Source organism: Antedon mediterranea, chromosome 9 (assembly GCF_964355755.1).
Source record: "Antedon mediterranea chromosome 9, ecAntMedi1.1, whole genome shotgun sequence".
Taxonomy (NCBI): domain Eukaryota; kingdom Metazoa; phylum Echinodermata; class Crinoidea; order Comatulida; family Antedonidae; genus Antedon; species Antedon mediterranea.
The window spans coordinates 11859151-11882822 of record NC_092678.1 but is presented as its reverse complement, the minus strand read 5'-3'; the positions used below and the strand labels follow the sequence as shown (position 1 = coordinate 11882822).

The following is a 23672-nucleotide window of genomic DNA, read 5'->3' as shown; positions in this document are numbered from 1 at the left end:
TTGTTTGATATATTTATTGGCTCATACAGCCGGGTTATTTTTTTTATAGTAAATGATTACACTTAGGAGTAAGGCTTGGCATGCCAATTAATTTGTTTAATTCAAGATATACTGTGACCAATAAAATGAAGACAGTAGCACGTTCATAGAAAGACCCTAACACTTATCTTACAGATATCAGCATGCTCATATCTTCATTTTGACGGTCCAAATATATCTGTTATTTCTCATAATAGTTTTTTTTATTGTTAAATATATATTATGTTTTATAGAAAGCAATCCATATGGCAGTAGGCAGTGTATATGTCGAGATGGTTATGTTGGTAATGGTACACTTTGTAATGGAAACGTGTACGACACATTAGCAACTATCCCAGAATTCTCTCAGTTCTATCGGGTAAGTTAGTAAGTCTACAAAATTTAGAAGCATCTGTGATGAGACTGATTCTAAATGTAGAAGCATCTGTGATGAGACTGATTCTAAATGTCACCTGTGATGAGACTGATTCTAAATGTAGAAGCATCTGTGATGAGACTGATTCTAAATGTAGAAGCATCTGTGATGAGACTGATTCTAAATGTCACCTGTGATGAGACTGATTCTAAATGTAGAAGCATCTGTGATGAGACTGATTCTAAATGTAGAAGCATCTGTGATGAGACTGATTCTAAATGTCACCTGTGATGAGACTGATTCTAAATGTCACCTGTGATGAGACTGATTCTAAATGTCATCTGTGATGAGACTGATTCTAAATGTAGAAGCATCTGTGATGAGACTGATTCTAAATGTCATCTGTGGTGAGACTGATTCTAAATGTAGAAGCATCTGTGATGAGACTGATTCTAAATGTCATCTGTGATGAGACTGATTCTAAATGTCATCTGTGATGAGACTGATTCTAAATGTAGAAGCATCTGTGATGAGACTGATTCTAAATGTAGAAGCATCTGTGATGAGACTGATTCTAAATGTCACCTGTGATGAGACTGATTCTAAATGTCATCTGTGATGAGACTGATTCTAAATGTAGAAGCATCTGTGATGAGACTGATGACTGATTCTAAATGTAGAAGCATCTGTGATGAGACTGATTCTAAATGTCACCTCTGATGAGACTGATTCTAAATGTCACCTGTGATGAGACTGATTCTAAATGTCATCTGTGATGAGACTGATTCTAAATGTAGAAGCATCTGTGATGAGACTGATTCTAAATGTCACCTGTGATGAGACTGATTCTAAATGTCATCTGTGATGAGACTGATTCTAAATGTAGAAGCATCTGTGATAAGACTGATTCTAAATGTCAGCTGTGATGAGACTGATTCTAAATGTAGAAGCATCTGTGATGAGACTGATTCTAAATGTCACCTGTGATGAGACTGATTCTAAATGTCATCTGTGATGAGACTGATTCTAAATGTAGAAGCATCTGTGATGAGACTGATTCTAAATGTCAGCTGTGATGAGACTGATTCTAAATGTCATCTGTGATGAGACTGATTCTAAATGTAGAAGCATCTGTGATGAGACTGATTCTAAATGTCACCTGTGATGAGACTGATTCTAAATGTCACCTGTGATGAGACTGATTCTAAATGTCATCTGTGATGAGACTGATTCTAAATGTCATCTGTGATGAGACTGATTCTAAATGTCACCTGTGATGAGACTGATTCTAAATGTCAGCTGTGATGAGACTGATTCTAAATGTCACCTGTGATGAGACTGATTCTAAATGTCATCTGTGATGAGACTGATTCTAAATGTCAGCTGTGATAAGACTGATTCTAAATGTCAGCTGTGATGAGACTGATTCTAAATGTCAGCTGTGATGAGACTGATTCTAAATGTCAGCTGTGATGAGACTGATTCTAAATGTCAGCTGTGAATAGACTGATTCTAAATGTCACCTGTGATGAGACTGATTCTAAATGTCACCTGGGATGAGACTGATTCTAAATGTCATCTGTGATGAGACTGATTCTAAATGTCAGCTGTGATGAGACTGATTCTAAATGTCAGCTGTGATGAGACTGATTCTAAATGTCAGCTGTGATGAGACTGATTCTAAATGTCAGCTGTGAATAGACTGATTCTAAATGTCACCTGTGATGAGACTGATTCTAAATGTCACCTGGGATGAGACTGATTCTAAATGTCATCTGTGATGAGACTGATTCTAAATGTCAGCTGTGATAAGACTGATTCTAAATGTCAGCTGTGATGAGACTGATTCTAAATGTCAGCTGTGATGAGACTGATTCTAAATGTCAGCTGTGATGAGACTGATTCTAAATGTCACCTGGGATGAGACTGATTCTAAATGTCATCTGTGATGAGACTGATTCTAAATGTCACCCTGGGATGAGACTGATTCTAAATGTCATCTGTGATGAGACTGATTCTAAATGTCAGCTGTGATGAGACTGATTCTAAATGTCAGCTGTGATGAGACTGATTCTAAATTTCACCTGTGATGAGACTGATTCTAAATGTCACCTGTGATGAGACTGATTCTAAATGTCACCCTGGGATGAGACTGATTCTAAATGTCATCTGTGATGAGACTGATTCTAAATGTCAGCTGTGATGAGACTGATTCTAAATGTCAGCTGTGATGAGACTGATTCTAAATTTCACCTGTGATGAGACTGATTCTAAATGTCACCTGTGATGAGACTGATTCTAAATGTCACCTGTGATGAGACTGATTCTAAATGTCACCTGTTGACATTATTAATAGTCTGGACCTAAGGGTCAGAAAGTTCAAATATAGTTAAAATGGTCCATATACATTCTTCGATGCTCATATAGTGCTTCATATGTATTGTGTTTTTAAATTTGTTTAAGGCTGTTGTTGATTATGGCATGCATGTGCAACAACTACTGGTGAACCCTCAAAGTAAAGTCACTGTTTTTGTACCAATCAACTCTGATTCATTTTCTTCGGTAAGACCAATACTTTGATTTTGTATCAGTGTAAATTGGTTGGGATAGAGGGGATGAACCACTTTGTTTCAAAAACAAGGAAAGGGAAATAAGAGGTTCTCAGTACCAAACATTAACGTTCTAATCCAAATGATTTTAATGCACCAATTATAAGCTCATATAAAATACTCAATTTCTATGGCATTGATTTTATATCACAAACTGCTAATAATTATTTCCTCCCATTTCAACAGTCAAGCTTTTTTCATACTTGATGTTGGTGCAATGCAATTGAGTTAACCAATCACAAGAGAGAGTTTGGGTGACTCATTACGCTGTGATTGGTCAAATTACTTGATGCAAGCTTCATGTAACAATTTTGAGATTGTTGTGCAATGCTTTAACCATGGAGCTACTAATTTTTTAGCTCCATGCTTTAACATGAACATTATGTAAACTACGCTGTTTATAACTTCTCTGCTCTGGTCCAACATTTTGCTTAGTTAGCATTTGACAATCAATTCAAGATTTAAACGGTAGATTAAGTGAATAAAATTTACAAAAGTCATGTGTGTTATAAAACAAACAATGGAGGTTTTGTATCCATTTTTTAAAAGATTGATTTTTTTATTTAACAATAAATCTTTCAATTCGAGAACACATTTTTTCAATTCAGCTCTTAAGCATATTCAATATTTGTGTAACTAGACTAATCAGTAAGTTGCATAAATTCTTGAATAAAATATCATTGTGATGGTTGTTAAGTTGTTTCAGTAGAGACACATTTATTAATCTCTAAAACTGATATAATACATTTTTAGGAGCAGCTGAACGATGGTAATCATGTTGTGTCTGGCATCTTATTGACCTCTGACCTTCTAGCTGCCACACAGACTGTCAATGCATACTCTGGCCTAACATTAAATATCAACTTTAAAACAGTAGGTCTACCCATTTTGCTTTGTATGAAAATTTACAGTAATTATTTGTTATTTGAGGTTTTTGAGTTGTATTGACTTAGCAATACAGCTTCATTTTGTGTGTATTAGAATCTTATTAGTAGTTATGATATATTGATAATCAACAAGACAGTTAAAAATTTTTATTTATATCTTTATGAATAGGAAATTTAAAAAAAAAATATTGATTTTTTTTTTAGGATGAGAAAACTGTGAACAATGTTATTGTAAAAGAGGTTGATATTCCAGCAACAAATGGTGTCTTGCATGTGTTAATGCTCCCACTAACAACATCTGTTAAAACAACAACGCAGGCTTACCCAGAAACGGTATGTAGCTCAAAGTATCATAAAAGTCACAGTAATGGTTTCCAAACAGCACACGCATCACATGTCATTTGGAATTGGACCAACCTAACAGAAAATTGATATATAACTAGCTCTAATGCACTTTATCTTTCTGTAAAAATGTTTAGAATGTTTGTCTGATCACGTTTGAACATCACATTATTATGTGTGCTGTCTATAAACTGCTCTAATCTGCCTTTTAAATGGTCTAGCTTCCTGGCCTAGCATTTATGATGGATAAATTGAATAAAAGTAGTGGTTTTATAAAACAAAAAAAATGATTTTTTGTATTTGTTATTTTTTGTATTTGTTATTTATTGATATGTATGACACACCTGTGTATATGTATGACACACCTGTGTATATGTATGACACACCTGTGTATATGTATGACACACCTGTGTATATGTATGACACACCTGTGTATATGTATGACACACCTGTGTATATGTATGACACACCTGTGTATATGTATGACACACCTGTGTATATGTATGACACACCTGTGTATATGCATGTCACACCTGTGTATATGTATGTCACACCTGTGTATATGTATGACACACCTGTGTATATGTATGACACACCTGTGTATATGTATGACACACCTGTGTATATGCATGTCACACCTGTGTATATGCATGACACACCTGTGTATATGTATGACACACCTGTGTATATGTATGACACACCTGTGTATATGTATGACACACCTGTGTATATGTATGACACACCTGTGTATATGTATGACACACCTGTGTATATCTTTCCAATTTCCTTAGTTAATTAGGTTATATGCATGATATGCATATAACCTCTTGATTCTGTCAAAATCTTTATTTATTTATTTATTTATTTATTTATTCTTTCCTTAGCACTATTTTGTCCATGCATTATCTTGGCATCAGTTTTATCTAGCTAAGTCAAGTTTTCAGAGTATATTCCTTATGGCCAGGAATCGATGTGGTTATATTTTCACGATGCGTAATCAAAAATTACGCGGTCTACGCGCGATTTTACGAAATCACGTTTGTAATCATATCTTCACAAGCATGAATCACAATTAAACAAAATTTGGTACTCATAAATTTCAGGTCATATTTCATAATATGGCAATACAATTACGTGCGTAGCGCATATAACGCATGCGTACGCGCGCTTAAAATGTTGAAAATTGTCAGAATTTATTTTCGATGAAATTAGAGTACGTTTCAGGCAATTTTAGGCGTTTAAAAAATTGCCATGAGTGCGCAGATTTTTGCACGCGCACTGCGCATCAAACGTTAATGCACACTGTTTGTGTCCGATTACTGTTGTATAACCTTTCTTTAATAATATCATCATATTTGATTCAGGTTTCAACTCGAAATTGCGTTATACGAGCACGTCAAAAGTGACGGGCTACGCACGTATAAGTTAACAAAATGGTGAAAATATGCTAAATTTTAAAATTAATATATATCGTCAGAATGCAGGGGAACACCTATTTTTTATTTCATTTTCTTGAAGTGTATGTATCATATGTATGATTTATTATCAAATTAAGAGAACAAAAGTTGATTAAGTCATCATTAATTGCATATTAAATTAAAAAAACATAATTTCGACAATCAAACAAATTATGACATTTTCTTAGGCCAAAATAACAAACTTAACATTAACTTTCTTCCTTCAAAAATTCATATATTAAAGTTAAAAGTATGTAGTTTGACAGTGCATCATTTGTATACATTTTAAAGATGTCATCATAGTAAAAAATTATAATTCATTTCGGTATGTAATAATCTATTTGCATCAAAGTGGTTACTGCATAGTAAATACACGGAGGAATTTTTCTACAACTTTTAGTCAGTTGTGTACGGCTCGGTGGTCTGTGCTCGTGTCTATGGCATTCAAGGTACCGAGATCGAGTCTCACCTTGGGAAACGAAATAAGATTTTTTTTTTTTATTATCCGTATTGTTTGTTCAAATTTATTTCTTAGTGTATAGATTATACACATGATTTATAATGAAATCTAGATAAAAATTAACTTATGTCTTTATTATTATGTAACAACAAATGTGGTTTATGACATTATACGCATATGGATCTTTGATCGGATTGTGATACCGGCTATGGTGTTCGCGTTAGCAAGGTCCTATCATATATTATAAATAATTAAAGATTCTGAGAAAATCAATCAATCAATATATCTTTTAAAAATCAATTATCTTTATTTAAATCAATGCATATAACCTATAATTCGTCATAGTGACGAATTAAATCTAGTTTAATATTACTTTTATTACACAGTAAAAGTTTTACCTAATAGTTCTATTACATGGCAGCTTTTTGGAAATATTTTGCACCATCTATTTTAAATTGTACTCCACTGCCAAAATCAAAGTGGTGCCTTTTTAAATGGTCTAGATTTGAGCATTGATTAAAAACGACGGCAGCGGATTAACTGAATAAAAGTTTAAAAATAGTGGGTGTGTTATTATACAAAGAATGTTTATGAGTGTAATGGTACAAATAATGGCAACAAAGAATGATGAAAGGTTATAAATAAAAAGGTTATACGAAGCACAGCCGTGTTGAAATATAACCTTTCATCATCACCAAATGCCATTGTTTGTACCGTTACACGAATATAAAACATTCATTATTTGTTTTATATAACATCTAAATAGATTCCTGTCATTTGAATCAGATTGCCTAAATCACAATAAAAGATAGGTCTACAATTGATTCACAATTGGTTTTTTATATTAACTGTTATATTTATTTGGATTTTTGATAGAGCGTGACTGACGGCAGCATGAGTAGTAGTCGTTTGTTTGCTGGCATCCTCATTTCATTTACCGTCATCTGCGTGATTGGAATCACATCTCTGCTTGTAATGCGATACAACCATCTTAAAAAAGTAGATGGCGGTTTTACTGTCAGTAAATTTAAAAAGGTTTGTGTCATTTAATATATATATATTGTCATTTATTATACCAAAAATGGATTTTTCAAATCCTAAGTTCTTTTAAGAGCATTGTTTGCTATGTAATGTCTATACTATGCTTATGCATGCTCTGTTGGTACACTATATATTTTGTATAAATGATATTTTATATTGTTATATTTCTGCTTTGTTGTTTATATTATCAGGCATCTTGTAATAGGCAAAGAGCAAACATTTTTAGTAAACACACTTTTTAAATAAATCATAAAAAAATATTAATATTGAATTTTGTTATTGTTTCTTGTGAATATCAGGATATTGAAGAAAATAAAAGACTAAACATTTTGCCAAATTTAAATTTGGTGTGAATTGTCCCATCAGGGAGCACATATTCCATGTAATTTTATGCAAACACTTATGCAGCAACTTCAGCCAAGGCCACAAACCAGGCCACCTTAATGTGATCAGCAACTTCAGCCAAGGCCACAAACCAGGCCACCTAAGGGTATGTTCAGACTCACGGAGTTACGGTGGAGTTATGTACGCGGCGTACATATTTTTGTGTCTGAACCATGCCGCGGATTAGCGTTAGGGAGCTGTTACTCCGCACCAGTGGCGTTAATAACTCCAGCGGGAGAGGGTAGATTTCATAAGGCTAATCCATTGATGCATCAGTGATTTCAATCTCCGGTCAACGTCAGCCAATGAAAAGACACGACCGCAATTAGCAGCAGTCTATTCGCGAGGTTTTTTTTAATAGCAAAACAATATAGCCTGTTCCTCGAGCTAGTAGATCAACAGCAACATTCGAATTAAAATGAAACGTGTTACATGGAAAAGTACAGAAGTGGCTGATTTGATTTCATAATGGGGCAGCCCTGAATTTATAGACAAGATAGAAATTGGAAAGCTAGCGCCGGCAACAAGATGGCTGTTTTTAAAGAAATTGCATCTAAACTGCAAAATTCTTCCTGACGAAGTTGGCGTCGGCGACATGATTTCACAAAATTAATTAAAATCATACAAATAATGGCAAAGTCATTGTCCGTGTAATAATTATGTTCGAAATTACTATCTTCTGTAAGGATTTGCAAAAAAATCGGCAAAAAAACCATTACATTTGAAGGTACCATTGTATTATATTGCTAGGCCTAGCTAGTGTTGTAAACTTTCGCGCGTGTCACTCTCAGCTCTGTTGTTCAGCTCTGTTGGCCATCGGCCGTTTCGGTATGACGGAACTTCCGCTTTAAACGCAAGACGTTTGGAATGCTAATCGTTGTGTCTGAACATCTTGACTTTTAACGCCACGGATTACCGTACGCCTTGCGTAGATAACTCCACCGTAACTCCGTGAGTCTGAACATATCCTTAATGTGATCAGCAACTTCAGCCAAGGTCACAAACCAGCCCACCTTAATGTGATCAGCAACTTCAGCCAAGGTCACAAACCAGCCCACCTTAATGTGATCAGCAACTTCAGCCAAGGTCGCAAACCAGCCACCTTAATGTGATCAGCAACTTCAGCCAAGACCACAAACCAGCCCACCTTAATGTGATCAGCAACTTCAGCCAAGGTCACAAACCAGCCCACCTTAATGTGATCAGCAACTTCAGCCAAGGTCACAAACCAGCCCACCTTAATGTGATCAGCAACTTCAGCCAAGGTCGCAAACCAGGCCACCTTAATGTGATCAGCAACTTCAGCCAAGACCACAAACCAGCCCACCTTAATGTGATCAGCAACTTCAGCCAAGGTCGCAAACCAGGCCACCTTAATGTGATCAGCAACTTCAGCCAAGGTCACAAACCAGCCCACCTTAATGTGATCAGCAACTTCAGCCAAGGTCGCAAACCAGCCCACCTTAATGTGATCAGCAACTTCAGCCAAGACCACAAACCAGGCCACCTTAATGTGATCAGCTGCTCTATACCATTCAACTACTTTTGTGTCACATAAAGAATATAACTGAATGAAAGGATTACCGCCCACTGTGTTGATATTCACTGTCAGCATTACCGCCCACTGTGTTGATATTCACTGTCAGCATCATGGACTTTCTGATGACCATCTATAGTAACCAGAAAAAGATCAAATATTAAGTGAATTTATTATACTTAATGAACGTTTTTTTTATCAATAGAAAAATAATGCTGATGGAGGTGTAGTGTATTTTTCTAATACAAGGAGTGCTGAGGACAATGCTTTTGTTAACCCATCCTTCTCAGAAGTTGGCGAAGAGTCGTTAAATTTTGGCAAAGTGAGCATATCATCTTTTATTTTCACTCCTTTTTCTACATATTGGAAACAATGGGAAATGTTGCAGAATATAAAACAATAAATACTGGTCATTGATTGCAAAATTGATTATCACTGTATAGATGTGCACAAGTAATTAAAAATACAATATACTGTATATGCTTATATTTAAATCTTGCTATGTTTTATTTTATTATTATTATTATATTGTTCTTTTTTTTCATCAATAAAATCAGTCTTTAGGTACAGTGTCAGATGCCTAGACACAAGAAAGTCATTACCTATTAGGTAGGATAGAGTGTTTCTAACCAAACAACCAACCAATGTGTGAAGCTTTTATAACCCTTTCACTGTGTATGAACAAAACTGTGTATACCCTGTACCTTTCTATAGTTTATCTCAAAATGTTAAATTCCTTTATCTGAAGTTTATGCACACACAATGTTTATTTATCAATTTTTAATAATACTTATAAGGCGCCCTTTCAAAGCGCTATACATATATCAAAAGCATAAAATGTTAAATCTTAAAATTACAAGAATTAAAACTTCCAATCCTGGTATTATACAAAAAAAAGTTAATACTTCTTAAATATTACATATACACTTATATGATCCCACCTTGTGAATAAAAATACTGAAAGATGAGGGCGTATCAATTTGATCTCTGGTGCGCGTGCGTACAACTGAGGACTAGTGCTGTTCCACCGTACCACGCCGAGAATGTTAAAGAGTCGTTATCCAATCGAGTTTAAACAATACCATGAAAGCCCCAGTGGTCTAATGGTTAGGACATCTGCATATCAAGCAGGCGGTCCGAGTTCGAGTCTCGGTTGGGGCGACTTTTTCTCATTCTCACAGATTTCCTCATCTTTATCGTTTCAAATTAATTAATTAAATTTCAGTATATCACCGGGTGGTTTAGAATTAATGTTCATTGCCTGATATGTATATGTATATATATATATTTGATTTGTTTATTATGATTCATTGACTTCACATTGACTTTTGGTTGTTGGTATTTTGTATGTTGCACCTTTTGCTTATGTATCATTATCTTTCAATCTATGTATACTACGGAATTCTTTTCCTTCTAATTTAAGCGATCTTTTCCTTTTTGCACAAATTGGAAATCCTTTTTGTGCAATTACTGTTTTTGTTTTATAATACATTTTATTTGGAACCAACTTTAATATATCTGGTATTGGGTTATGTAAGTTGGTGGTAGTGACATTGTAATATTGTACTGCCACACACCATGATAGCTTTAAATCTAATAGTACTTGAAAACTAATATTACATTGTCAGTATAAATAATAGTGATTTGTAGACAAAAAATAAGCTTGATTGGTATTTTCTGCTGTGTCCACCAATAACAAGTTCAGCATAATGTAATACAATGATATACTTTTATATTTAAGAAATTGACCTTTGTATCGGAATTCAAATAGGTTCACAAACTTGACCCAGAAAGTCCAAAGGAGAGTTTGTCCAGATGTTTTAATGACCATTTAGTTTATAATAGAATCCCTAAAGAAAACACTTAGCTTAATTTTGTGACTTTTCCCATCGTTAAACCAGGAGTGATCGACACTATTTAAGTACAGATTTGACAGTGTCATCCATCACAGAAATACCTTATTATACCGTTAATCACTCCCACTTAAACACCCCTGGATCAACTTAGGACCAATCGTTACCCTCACAGATTACGTAGTGACATTATGCAAATGAACTGAGCCAATATACTCCCAAGTTTCAGAAGGGCCCAGACACACCTTACAGCCACCTCACGGAGCACACACCTTACAGCCACTTCTCCAGAAGCAGACCTACGCACCTCACACCTCACTGACAGCATCATTGATCGTCCGTTCCTTATCTATACTTATAGTTGTATATTGTACTGAAGTATTATACTGAATAAACAATGTGTTACGACAGTCAAGCGAGTCAGAGTCTTCATTAGTACCTCAACAACGCAACACATTATATTACATGGTGGAAGACCCAAATTTCATAAGGAACGGAGTGAGAAAACAAGAAATAAACACTTAACAAGACACGAAGACGAAGACGAAGACAAAAATAACCATATTTGTTTGAAAGGAGAAAACCAGAAATTTACTTTACACAAAAGACAAGCTGAAATTATATTTGAATGAGATCGAGACAAGCAGAAATTATATTTGAATGAGATCGAGACAAGCTGAAATTATATTTGAATGAGATCGAGACAAGCTGAAATTATATTTGAATGAGATCGAGACAAGCAGAAATTTTATCAAATTATAACCATTGGATGAAGACAAAGAAGATAATCGAGGAAGACCCAAGAAGAATCAAAACAGAAGCAAGCAGACAAGAACCGTTTCGTTTGGACACTTTCAACTTCACGCCGTTTTTTTTCGATCGTTTTTTTTTAACATTTATTTTTTTTTACCATTTTGAACATTGATGAACACCTTTCGCATTTTTTTGAATTCGTTGTTTGAAAATTTGAACATTGATGAACACTTTTAACATTTTTTTAATTCATTGTTTGAACATTTAAACACTTTGAACACTTTTTGCATTCCTTTAATTCATTTTTAATTGGATCCGAAGCATTTGGGGTAAGTCAAAACCATTTTGATTTTGATTTGTAACCTTGATTGAAAAAGTGAGAGTTTACACATATATATACACTAAATTGTTTTTGATATTTGATTAATAATTAATATTATAAAGTATGGTCGACGTTGTTGATAACGAAGTAATTTTAAATGAGCCCGTCAATCCTCATCCCGTGCCCCACCTAAGACAAACCGATTTCCTTCCCAAAAGATATGACGGTTCCATAACCGATCACGACCAATGTAGTGCACACTACTTATCGTTTACCGACTACCTTGAAGCCCACACTTTAGAAAACCCTGTAAACAATGCCCAATTAATTAATGTAATAAGTATTTTCAAACGTAGCCTTCAGGGCCAAGCTAGACTCTGGATTGAGGGAAAGCAGTTCGATTCACTAGAATCCTTAAAAACCCAATTCATCAACAGGTTTAGTAAAAACAAATCAATCTATGCGCACATAAGAGAATACGATTCAATTACATACACCACTGGCGACAACGCCGAAAAGCACTTAACCAAAATCAAACAAGCCGCAGACAGAATTGGATACGCTGACCAGCAGATAAAGAATAAATTTATTTCGACCCTTCCACCAAAATGTAGAGCAGCTGTAGCCATGTCCACCCCAATCGATGCCACTATTGACAATATCGTAAATAGCACACAAAATTACCTTGACCTTTCCGTAGATGATTCCACACGGGAAGTTTCATTCAATATCAATAAGGAAACAGATAATAGTCTCGAATCGCTCCAACATGAGATAAATTCTCTTAAGTTAGATATAGCCACAACAAAACGATCCCTTAATGATGATACTCGACGCTCACGTTCCCCCACCCGAAATTATATCCCAAGACGAAACCGAAGCCCAAGCCCATACAAACCCCGATTCCAGACCCCACCGACCCCAAGATATAGACAACCTCCCCCAACCTGTTATTACTGCGGGAAACCAGGCCACATAGCAAGGCACTGCCGACAACAAAACCCCTCTTACGGAAATTATCCCCCGCCATACCCATACCAACAGTCAAACAATTACTACCCTAGCCACCAGCAGGATTTTTAAAAAGGGGACTAGATGCCGCCTATAATCTGGCCCCCCATACTAAATACGACAATTTTAAGGCAAAATACTTAGGGAATTCAGATAATATTGATTTGTTACTTAACGACAGAAATTACGTTAAAGGAAATTTACCAGATGGTAGAAATGTTTTAACTTTATTTGACAGTGGTTCAACTAGAACTATAATCTCACAATCGTACGTTAATTCCTCACTTTATTTATCGCGTTTAAAGCCAGTTAAAGTGAACACAACTAAATTTCGATTAGGTAACGGTGACTTCTTATATGCCAACCACTTAGTGCAATTTGAATTATTTATCCAAGGACACAAATTTAAAATTTCAGCGTTAATTGTTAAAAATTTGACAGGTATTGACCTGATACTTGGAACCGAAACATTGTCTGAACTCGACGGTACTTTAAATTTTAAGGAAAACACCTTTCGCATTAGACCAAAGATTTTTAGCTTTCGTCCCGTCCACAAGATTTTTCTTAAACCCGGTGATACTAGAACAGTTAAATTAAAAGGAAGGGTTCCCGCCTTTGTACGCAATTCTGATGTTGTTCTACATGCAACCACCCATATTTCAAAACTTTGTCCATCAGATATGTTAGTAAAATTACATAGAGGAGAAACCAACATTGATATCACTAACAACACAAACAGAAACGTATCTCTAAATACACATCAACCTATCGCGAGCCTTCACTTAACCAACCTTGTAACAGTTACTAACGACCTACCAATTGATAGAATAAAGTTGACCAATGACAACGCAAACAAGTACCCACATTTAGAACGTACAGACCCATTGCTAACTTTAACCGAGGAAGAAATAATTAGAAAACAAGTTGATTTAACAGACAGCGTTTTAACACATAGAGAAAAAGAAGATTTGTATAAAACCTTACAACAAAACAGAAACGCATTTTCACTTTATGGTGGACTATCTAGCTGCCAAAACTTCAAAGCTGACATACACCTCTCTAACGATGAACCATTTTTTATTCGACCATACTTCGCGACAGACAAAGACAAAAATGTTATTGAGGCCGAATTGAACAAATTAGTCAAACTAGGAATCTTAGCAGTAGGACACCAATCGTATACTTCCCCTGTCCTTCTTGTTTCAAAGAAAAATTCAAAAGACAAAAGAGTTGTCACAGACTTTCGCTATCTAAATTCCAGGATAAAACGTATTAATCACCCATTCCCATTATTAGCCGAAACTTTGAAAACAATAGGTAACGCTAATGCACAGATTCTTAGCGTAATTGATTTGAAATCAGCGTTCCACTGTGTACCATTAGCCGAACATGCCCAACAATACACAGGTATAGCTTCATATCATGGTGGAAAGCATTATTATTATAAGAGATTAGCACAAGGATTAAACGTTTCGCCAGGTATATTTCAAGCAAAGATTGACCAAATTTTAAATGAAATCCCAAATTCTAGAGAATTCTGTATCGCCCATCATGATGATATTATTTTATTTAGCCAAGACAAATTTGCTCATAAGCAGCACCTTGTTTCCGTTTTACAAGCCCTACAATTAAATGGTTTTAGAATTTGTCCAAAGAAATGTAAGTTATTCAAGAATAAAAGTGCAATATATGGGACACACCATCCTGATTAATTCTTCAGGACACGCATGTATCACACCATTAGGCGACAGGTGTGCAGCTATCCGAAATTTGCCAGTCCCACGAACCCATAAAGAAACTAAACGATTTATTGGTGCAGTAAATTATGTATCCCATTTTTTCCCTCAAATACAATCAATTTTACGTCCGTTACATACACTCGCGAGTAAACGCCGAAAATTTGTTTGGTCTACTGACCACCAGAAAGCATTTGACGAAATTAAACAATTAATGGTTAAACCACCAACTCTTCAAATGCCTAGAAAAGAAGGTAGATTTACGCTATATAGCGACACTTCAAGAACCGCAACAGGTTCATATTTAACACAAACAGTAAACGGTAAAGAACACATAATAGGTTATTATTCCAAAATCTTACCACAAGCCTGTCAACGATATAGCGTCACAGAATTAGAGTTATTTGGACTTTACATTAACGTTTCAGCATTTCGACATTTACTAAAGGGTTGCGAATTTGATGCATTCGTAGACCACTCAGCAATTGTACAAATTTGGAATTCAAAAGATCAGCCATGTACACCCCGTTTACAGAAACTAATATTACGATTGTCCGGATACATTTTCCAAATTGGTTATAAGAAAGGAACTGAATTAGTTTTAGCAGATTTTCTCTCCCGAGCCCCTCGTGACGACGATTCCGAAATTGATCAAGTTGTACCCATTGCATTTAATATTACAGAGACTGAATCTCTTAACCCGATTACAAACACATCTACTTGCAGACCAGTAACAAGGTCATACGCCAAGAAAATGGGAATAAATATACCTGACCTACATAAACCCAAACCAGTACAAACGCCCGTCATTAATCAAAACCCAGTGACAACAAACACGCGACCTACACCTCAACCTACCGCTACACCGCAAATAATCACGAGACAACAAACAAACGCACATCGATCACCGCCCATCACAACGCCACCCATCGTAACACCACCCCCAATACGTAATGTAAACATTCGACAACCTCCAGAGGAACGACTAGTAGACAAAAATAAACAAAGCAAAGACACTACACATCGAAATGTACCAGTTGAATTGTATACATCGCCCAAACCACTAGTACCCAACATAACTGAATTTAAGTCAGCACACATCCCAAAACAACAAGACTTAGATAGATTAATGGATGTTATTCAAAGAAAGATAATTAGAGATTATAACCTCCCAGTAGATGTTAAACAATTACGTGTTGAACAAGAAACTTCACCATTTTTTAAGCCAGTTTACGATTATTTAGTTCATGATATCCTTCCAGCTGATAAGAAAGCAGCTCGTGCAGTTCAGAATAAGTCAGAGCAGTACATATTGTGCAACGGTTTACTATTCCGTTTATTTTTCCAAGATAAAGGTGGAGAATTTGTATTGCAATTAGCTGTTCCTGAAAACTTAGCAGAGACTGTTATTTCTCAGTATCACGACAATTTGTTAAGTAGCCACCAAGGTACGATGCGTACTTACCTTACTATTAGGAAATTATTTTACATGCCTCTTATGTTCGAGAAAGTCAACAATTATACCCAAGCGTGTCTTAGATGTCAACAATTTCGTCCCAAAACCGATAAATTACGTCCTTTACACGATCGAGTACCAGCAACTTACCGTCCCTTTCATACACTCAGCCTAGATTTTAAGAGTATGCCAACATCGCCTTCAGGTTTTAAACATATTATGGTAGTATGTGATGAGATAACTAGATTTTTGATTTGTGTACCTTTGAAATCCATTGATGCCGAAACAATTTGTGAAGCACTAATTCAAAAGGTCATCAGTATTTTTGGACCCCCATCTCGTCTTATTTCAGATGCAGCAACCTCCCTTACAGGAAAATTATTAACACTATTATGTAACACCCTTAATATTGATAGGAAAATCATCAGCGTCCACAATCACGGTAGTTTACAAGTTGAACGTCATATCCGCACTGTATCGGACCTGTTAAAGGTCAACCTTAACCAATTCGGAACAGATTGGGTTAGATTTGTATCAACAACATGTTATGCTTATAACTCGTTTTCATCCCCACATTTAGGAAACCACTCCCCTTACGAATTAGTTTTTGGCCGCCAACCTCCAAGTTTGACCTCATTAGCATTTAACCCTATTTCAGGATTGTCTCATTCCTATGAAGAATACTTTGAACACCTCAAGAAGAAATTTCAAAACATTTCACAGACAATGCTACAATTACAGCGAACACAACAAAACGTCCAAAACTCAAAAATTTCCCAACGCTTAGAAAAAAGTCCAATTTACTCAGTAGGACAACTCGTATATTTATACAAGCCAACATCATCATCACTAACGGCAAATTAAAAGAAAATCGCCGCAGAATGGGTCGGACCATTAGTGATTCATGAAGTACTAGACAGAACACACTACATCCTAGCGACGATTAAAGGATAAATACTTCGCGACGTATTCAATTATAACAGACTGAAACCCTGTTTTATGAGAACACCCAAAGAACGCAAAAATGTTACACATCTACAAAAACTTAAACAATTGTTGAATGAACCCACTGATGATAATAACGATAAAATCCAAAACACCATTAATGTAGTAAATGACGAAATCAATGTTGAATTTGTAGACGAACATGATAGGACACCCGCCCAATTGCAATCAGATACCCTTACACATCCAACTAAGATCTATCTATCTATCTAGGCAATTAGTTCATCCATTGTTGAATGAAGCCCTCCTCATAACATTTCCATTTCTGTCTAATTCTTGCTGTCCTAGTCCATGCAGCCGTTCCAATGTATGTTGTTAGATCATCTCTCCACCTTCTTTTTTGTCTTCCTCTTTTCCTCTTTCCTACCCTTGGTTGCCATTCTGTTAATCTGTATGTCCATCTATTATCTTGAAATCTCGCCACATGCCCAGCCCATCTCCATTTTGATTGTCTTACTTTCTCCATTATATCTGTAACACCTGTCTTTTTTCTTATGATTGTATGATTTACCCTGTCTCGAAGCGATAAGTTCATCATCTTCCTTTCCATTGCTCTTTGAGTAGTTGTAAGTTTCTGTTCAAGTTCCTTTGTTATTGCCCATGTCTCTGAACCATATGTCATACTTGATAGCACACATTGGTTAAATAATTTCTTTCTCAGTGACATTGGTATACTCTTGTCAGTCAACATGTGTTTGTGTCTGCCAAAATTCATCCATCCTGCTTTTATTCTTAACATAACTTCTTCCTTCGTGGTGTCTTCCATTTTCAGTGTTTGTCCTAGATATTTATATTCTTCCACTTTTTCTAGTTTCCGGCCCTCTATTTCAATGTCTTCCTGTGTGTCAAAGTTAGTCATGTATTTTGTTTTGTCTTTGTGCATAGTTAGTCCGATTGATTTACTCTCCTTATTCAGACTTGAGAGTTGGTTTTTCATATCTGCAACTGATGTTGAAATCAATGCCACGTCATCCGCAAAACGAAGGTCTGTAAGCATTTCTCCATCAATAGTTATACCTCCAACTAAGATAGAACCCCTTAACTTGCAACCTTACATTGACTGTGTAGAGAATAACATGGGATTAGCAGCCCCATTCCAAATGAAAGAACAACAAATCAAGGAACAAACTAATCTAATTATGACAGCACCTAATGATTCAAATATGACATTAAACCGAGGTAGATTTAAAGCAGGACATTTCCAAGTTTTAGTTTCATATTCAAAACCGACTTCAGCTAAACGCAACACCGATAAAACAAAACACGAATCTAATGATCGCAAATTTTGGTGGAATATTGACAGATATAACGATACAGATAAATTAATTAAAGAGATCATTAATGATAAACAGATACCGATAAGTGGATCGCCAAAACGATTCATAAAACGTTTGTATAATGCAACGAATTACTGATTTAATTTTTTTTGCAAGATTATTTTTTAAATTACGACATTTGCTAAATTATTGATAGCATAGTCTACGTATTTGATGAGATTTGTTTAGTAATGATGTGATTTCAGTTAAAAGAGAATTAAAATTATGTTTAAGTATTGATTTTGTAACGAGTTTGATAATGATTAATTTTGAATTTTGAATGATCGATATATTGAGATATTAAAAAGAACGACAATCATTTTGTAACAAATATTTTGTTTAACCTTTGAGTCGTTAATCTCAAGCATTAATTAATTGATATACAATAACAGGAGATTTTCTTAGTACTTTTAATTGTAATTTTTTTGACATTGAGTACAAAAGTCGAATTTGTCGACCGATTGAAATCGTAATTACCTGTAAATATAGATGCTTAAATCGATAAAGTTGTGACGATAACGATATATTGTGGATAAGTTTGTGTCAACGGGACACACACATTTGTTTCTTTAAAGTTTTAAGTGATTAAGTTTGATATTTTGATTTTAGGCTAATCAGCCACAGTTTTCTTGAGTTTTATGTTTTAATTTGATGATTTATGTTTGAAGGCCACTAGAACGCGATGAGTGTATGTTCAATGTAACATACTATTTTTAAGTTTTGTATTTTTATTTTTAACTGATTTATGTTTGATTTACGCAAATTTTATACCAAATTCATTTTTAATTTCATTTTTTTAAAGAGAGAGAAGAGAGAGAGTGAAAGTGATAAGGTTACACTTCAGAGTCAATGGTTTTGGCTAACTCAATTTTGCATATATGTATAATAATGTTTTTTTTCTTTTATATAACTTTAATTTTGCATGCCACTATTATAACCATTTTATATGTTAAATAGATTAGAAAAAAAGGGAAACAGAGGGATGTAATACAATGATATACTTTTATATTTAAGAAATTGACCTTTGTATCGGAATTCAAATAGGTTCACAAACTTGACCCAGAAAGTCCAAAGGAGAGTTTGTCCAGATGTTTTAATGACCATTTAGTTTATAATAGAATCCCTAAAGAAAACACTTAGCTTAATTTTGTGACTTTTCCCATCGTTAAACCAGGAGTGATCGACACTATTTAAGTACAGATTTGACAGTGTCATCCATCACAGAAATACCTTATTATACCGTTAATCACTCCCACTTAAACACCCCTGGATCAACTTAGGACCAATCGTTACCCTCACAGATTACGTAGTGACATTATGCAAATGAACTGAGCCAATATACTCCCAAGTTTCAGAAGGGCCCAGACACACCTTACAGCCACCTCACGGAGCACACACCTTACAGCCACTTCTCCAGAAGCAGACCTACGCACCTCACACCTCACTGACAGCATCATTGATCGTCCGTTCCTTATCTATACTTATAGTTGTATATTGTACTGAAGTATTATACTGAATAAACAATGTGTTACGACAGTCAAGCGAGTCAGAGTCTTCATTAGTACCTCAACAACGCAACACATTATATTACAATAATGTACTTTCTATGTCTACCCATCTATTAGACCCCAGTTTATAGGAACTACACTGTGTCTATCAATCCCTATGCTTCATTACCTACTGGACCATGCACACAGCCTTAAGGACCACACTAAATGGTACCATGTCTACCAATCTCAAAGGCACTACTGAATGGTACCATGTCTACCAATCTCAAAGGCACTGCTAAATGGTACCATGTCTACCAATCTCAAAGACACTACTAAATGGTACCATGTCTACCAATCTCAAAGGCACTACTAAATGGTACCATGTCTACCAATCTCAAAGGCACTACTAAATGGTACCATGTCTACCAATCTCAAAGACACTACTGAATGGTACCATGTCTACCAATCTCAAAGGCACTACTAAATGGTACCATGTCTACCAATCTCAAAGGCACTACTGAATGGTACCATGTCTACCAATCTCAAAGACACTACTGAATGGTACCATGTCTACCAATCTCAAAGGCACTACTAAATGGTACCATGTCTACCAATCTCAAAGGCACTACTAATGGTACCATGTCTATCAATCTCAAAGACACTACTAAATGGTACTATGTCTATCAATCTCAAAGACACTACTAAATGGTACCATGTCTACCAATCTCAAAGGCACTACTGAATGGTACTATGTCTACCAATCTCAAAGACACTACTGAATGGTACCATGTCTACCAATCTCAAAGACACTACTAAATGGTACTATGTCTACCAATCTCAAAGACACTACTAAATGGTACCATGTCTACCAATCTCAAAGACACTACTAAATGGTACCATGTCTACCAATCTCAAAGACACTACTAAATGGTACCATGTCTACCAATCTCAAAGGCACTACTAAATGGTACTATGTCTATCAATCTCAAAGACACTACTAAATGGTACCATGTCTATCAATCTCAAAGACACTACTGAATGGTACCATGTCTACCAATCTCAAAGGCACTACTAAATGTTACCATGTCTACCAATCTCAAAGACACTACTAAATGGTACCATGTCTATCAATCTCAAAGACACTACTAAATGGTACTAATCCCAAAGCTCATAACAAACTGTAATCTATCTAGGTTTTTAGGAATGCTTACTATTAATATAATTATTTTTTATCTTACAGAAACAATGCATTATGTTGAATGATGATGACTGCATTTAACCAGCCTGCAGGTTGACAATCAAGACTCGTACATAGTAACATACTGAGAATATGTTGAACATTTTAGAAGAAAGCTACACTTCCAATGCTCTCATTTTTCTCCATAGTTTAATTCTAATGTTTATAACAATATTGTATCAAGGGTATTAAAAAGGTCTTCCATTCCATGACACTAACTGCATAGTATTTAATTTTCATTTTTATTATTATACTGTATCTGTCAAGCTAGAGTGTAAATATAATATTAAGGCTAAACATTGGTTTATCTTTATGGAAACACAACATATATTTCACATCAATGTTACTTGTGGTTTGTGGAATTATTGACTGGGTTGTCATAATATTAGCCCAAGCCTTTGAGGTTGAACTATGACATGACATGCTTAGTGGAGGGATATACAGTATAGTCTCAAGAAACCTATGGGCTACCTGAATCATTTCACAATACAACTGCCATTAATTTGTGTTTTATATACTGAATACCTCCAGCCATTAGCAAACTCCGCAAGCCCAGCAATCTAGCTATATATAGTTCAGAATAGATTATGCGATTTTGTATTTTTTCAAATCGGTTTACACCGACTTAAAACACTGCAATAAAGAGGCTTGTATTTCTACCATAACCAACCACATCTGGTCAACTTTCTTATGCGGTAGTATTAGATTGATGTGTGTAATTGCGCACATTTTAAATATGCTATTGAAAGCATACATTTATTTTTTACTTCAAGGAATAAAAATTACAATACAAAATTGCAATATAAATTACATCTTGAAATACTTACCTTGATATTTTTCAGAATATAGACTTTAGTATTCTTTCATTTAATAATTATGTCTAATAAAGATGTTTATATTTTTTATACAGCTTTTATATTTATTAGAAGAGTAGTAACTTATAACTTTTTTGCTTATATATATTTTCAACTGATATATAAGAATAACATATGTATCACCTTTTATTTTGTTACCATGACATTGTAGGTAAATAAATGTTTAAATGCAAAACATAAAGTTGACTTATTTACTGAAGAGTTTGCATAATAAAATAAGCTTGATCTCAAATGTGTTGTCTTTGTTGTATGTACATACATAAGGAACTTGCAGAGATGTTACATAATAGTTAGTCACTTTTAACACCAAAAAATTGTTACCCTAAATTAAAATAGTCAAATTGGCTGCCCTTGGCTCTTTTCTTTCCTACGAAAGTGATTGATTTAAACAGACTATTCAAATTCTGATTTTATTAATCTTTGTTTTTCATGTTTTGGGAGGACAATAATAATTAGTGACTAAGTAGTAGTAGTAGTAGTAGTACAGTAGTAATGAATATTCTGTAAGATTTCCCCTATGGCATCTGGTGTTTTGAATTTTGTATACAATATAAACAAATTCACTGTGTGTGTATTAAATAATCTTTATTTTTCTGGATTCACATACCTACTCAGCAATAACAATTCTGCCCCAGCTATGCCACTCAGTTTATATTTTGCGCTAAGACTAAGACAAAAATTGGTAGGCCTGTATTTCTTGTATTGATAATATTACAACAATATAAACAAAATAAATTGTTTTTGTAGATTTAGAACAGTTAAATTAAGATTAATAAAATCAGACTTTGAATAGGCCATTTTGGTGACAGTGATTTCACTCGCTTTCAAAAAGACAAAATAAATGATTAAATTTAACCAAAACCATTGTCTACTATTAAATACTATTTTTTTTGCTTAAAATTACAGGTAAATCATTTTCGATCCAATTTTTTGTCAAAGTGAAACTATTAATAATGTCATTCAAATGGCATTTCCCAAATAAAAAATATGTACAAATTATTTTTTTGAGGGACAATATATCATTAAAAATCATATTACAAGCATATTAATTACAGGTGGTATTAAAATGTGTTTGTGGTTTTTCATACAAGGTAATGTGAACTAGCTAGACTATTGCACAACAAATTCATAGGTACCAGTACAGTATAAACAAAAAATCCTTTGATATACCGATTTCTGTGACAAACGCCGCCTATTTGCGTCCCTGGATCACGTTCATTTATTTGTGATAATGAGTTCATAGGTTGCAACAACTCTGTTAGCCCTACAACAAGACGCAACGGACGGAGGAAGCCTTGAAATGGCGAGTATCATACACATTATTGGAAAGGCATTACTAGTAATATTAGGTTGTTTATTTACGATTTGCCTACTTAGAATGGTTATTCTAAGTACAGAGCAACCCCAGCATGTTCAACAAGTGCCATCGATAAACACGGACTTTATTCAAGCTGACGACCATCTCATTGGCCGCCTGCAAAATGCTGTTCAATTTCAAACAATTTCA

General features: G+C 34.9%; 1 protein-coding gene across 1 annotated transcript in view; it reads left to right on the top strand.

Moving 5' to 3' along the window:
- Nucleotides 1-22296, top strand: part of LOC140058164 (stabilin-2-like) — an 85867-nt gene extending 63571 nt beyond the window's left edge. Inside the window, exons 53-60 of the mRNA XM_072103724.1 lie at nt 273-397; nt 2858-2956; nt 3757-3876; nt 4095-4223; nt 7026-7184; nt 9317-9433; nt 9669-9720; nt 21294-22296. Of these exons, the coding sequence (XP_071959825.1) occupies nt 273-397; nt 2858-2956; nt 3757-3876; nt 4095-4223; nt 7026-7184; nt 9317-9433; nt 9669-9695 (776 nt within the window). The 3' untranslated portion in view covers nt 9696-9720; nt 21294-22296. The remainder of the gene's footprint in view (nt 1-272; nt 398-2857; nt 2957-3756; nt 3877-4094; nt 4224-7025; nt 7185-9316; nt 9434-9668; nt 9721-21293) is intronic.
- The last annotated feature ends 1376 nt before the right edge of the window (nt 22297-23672 follow it).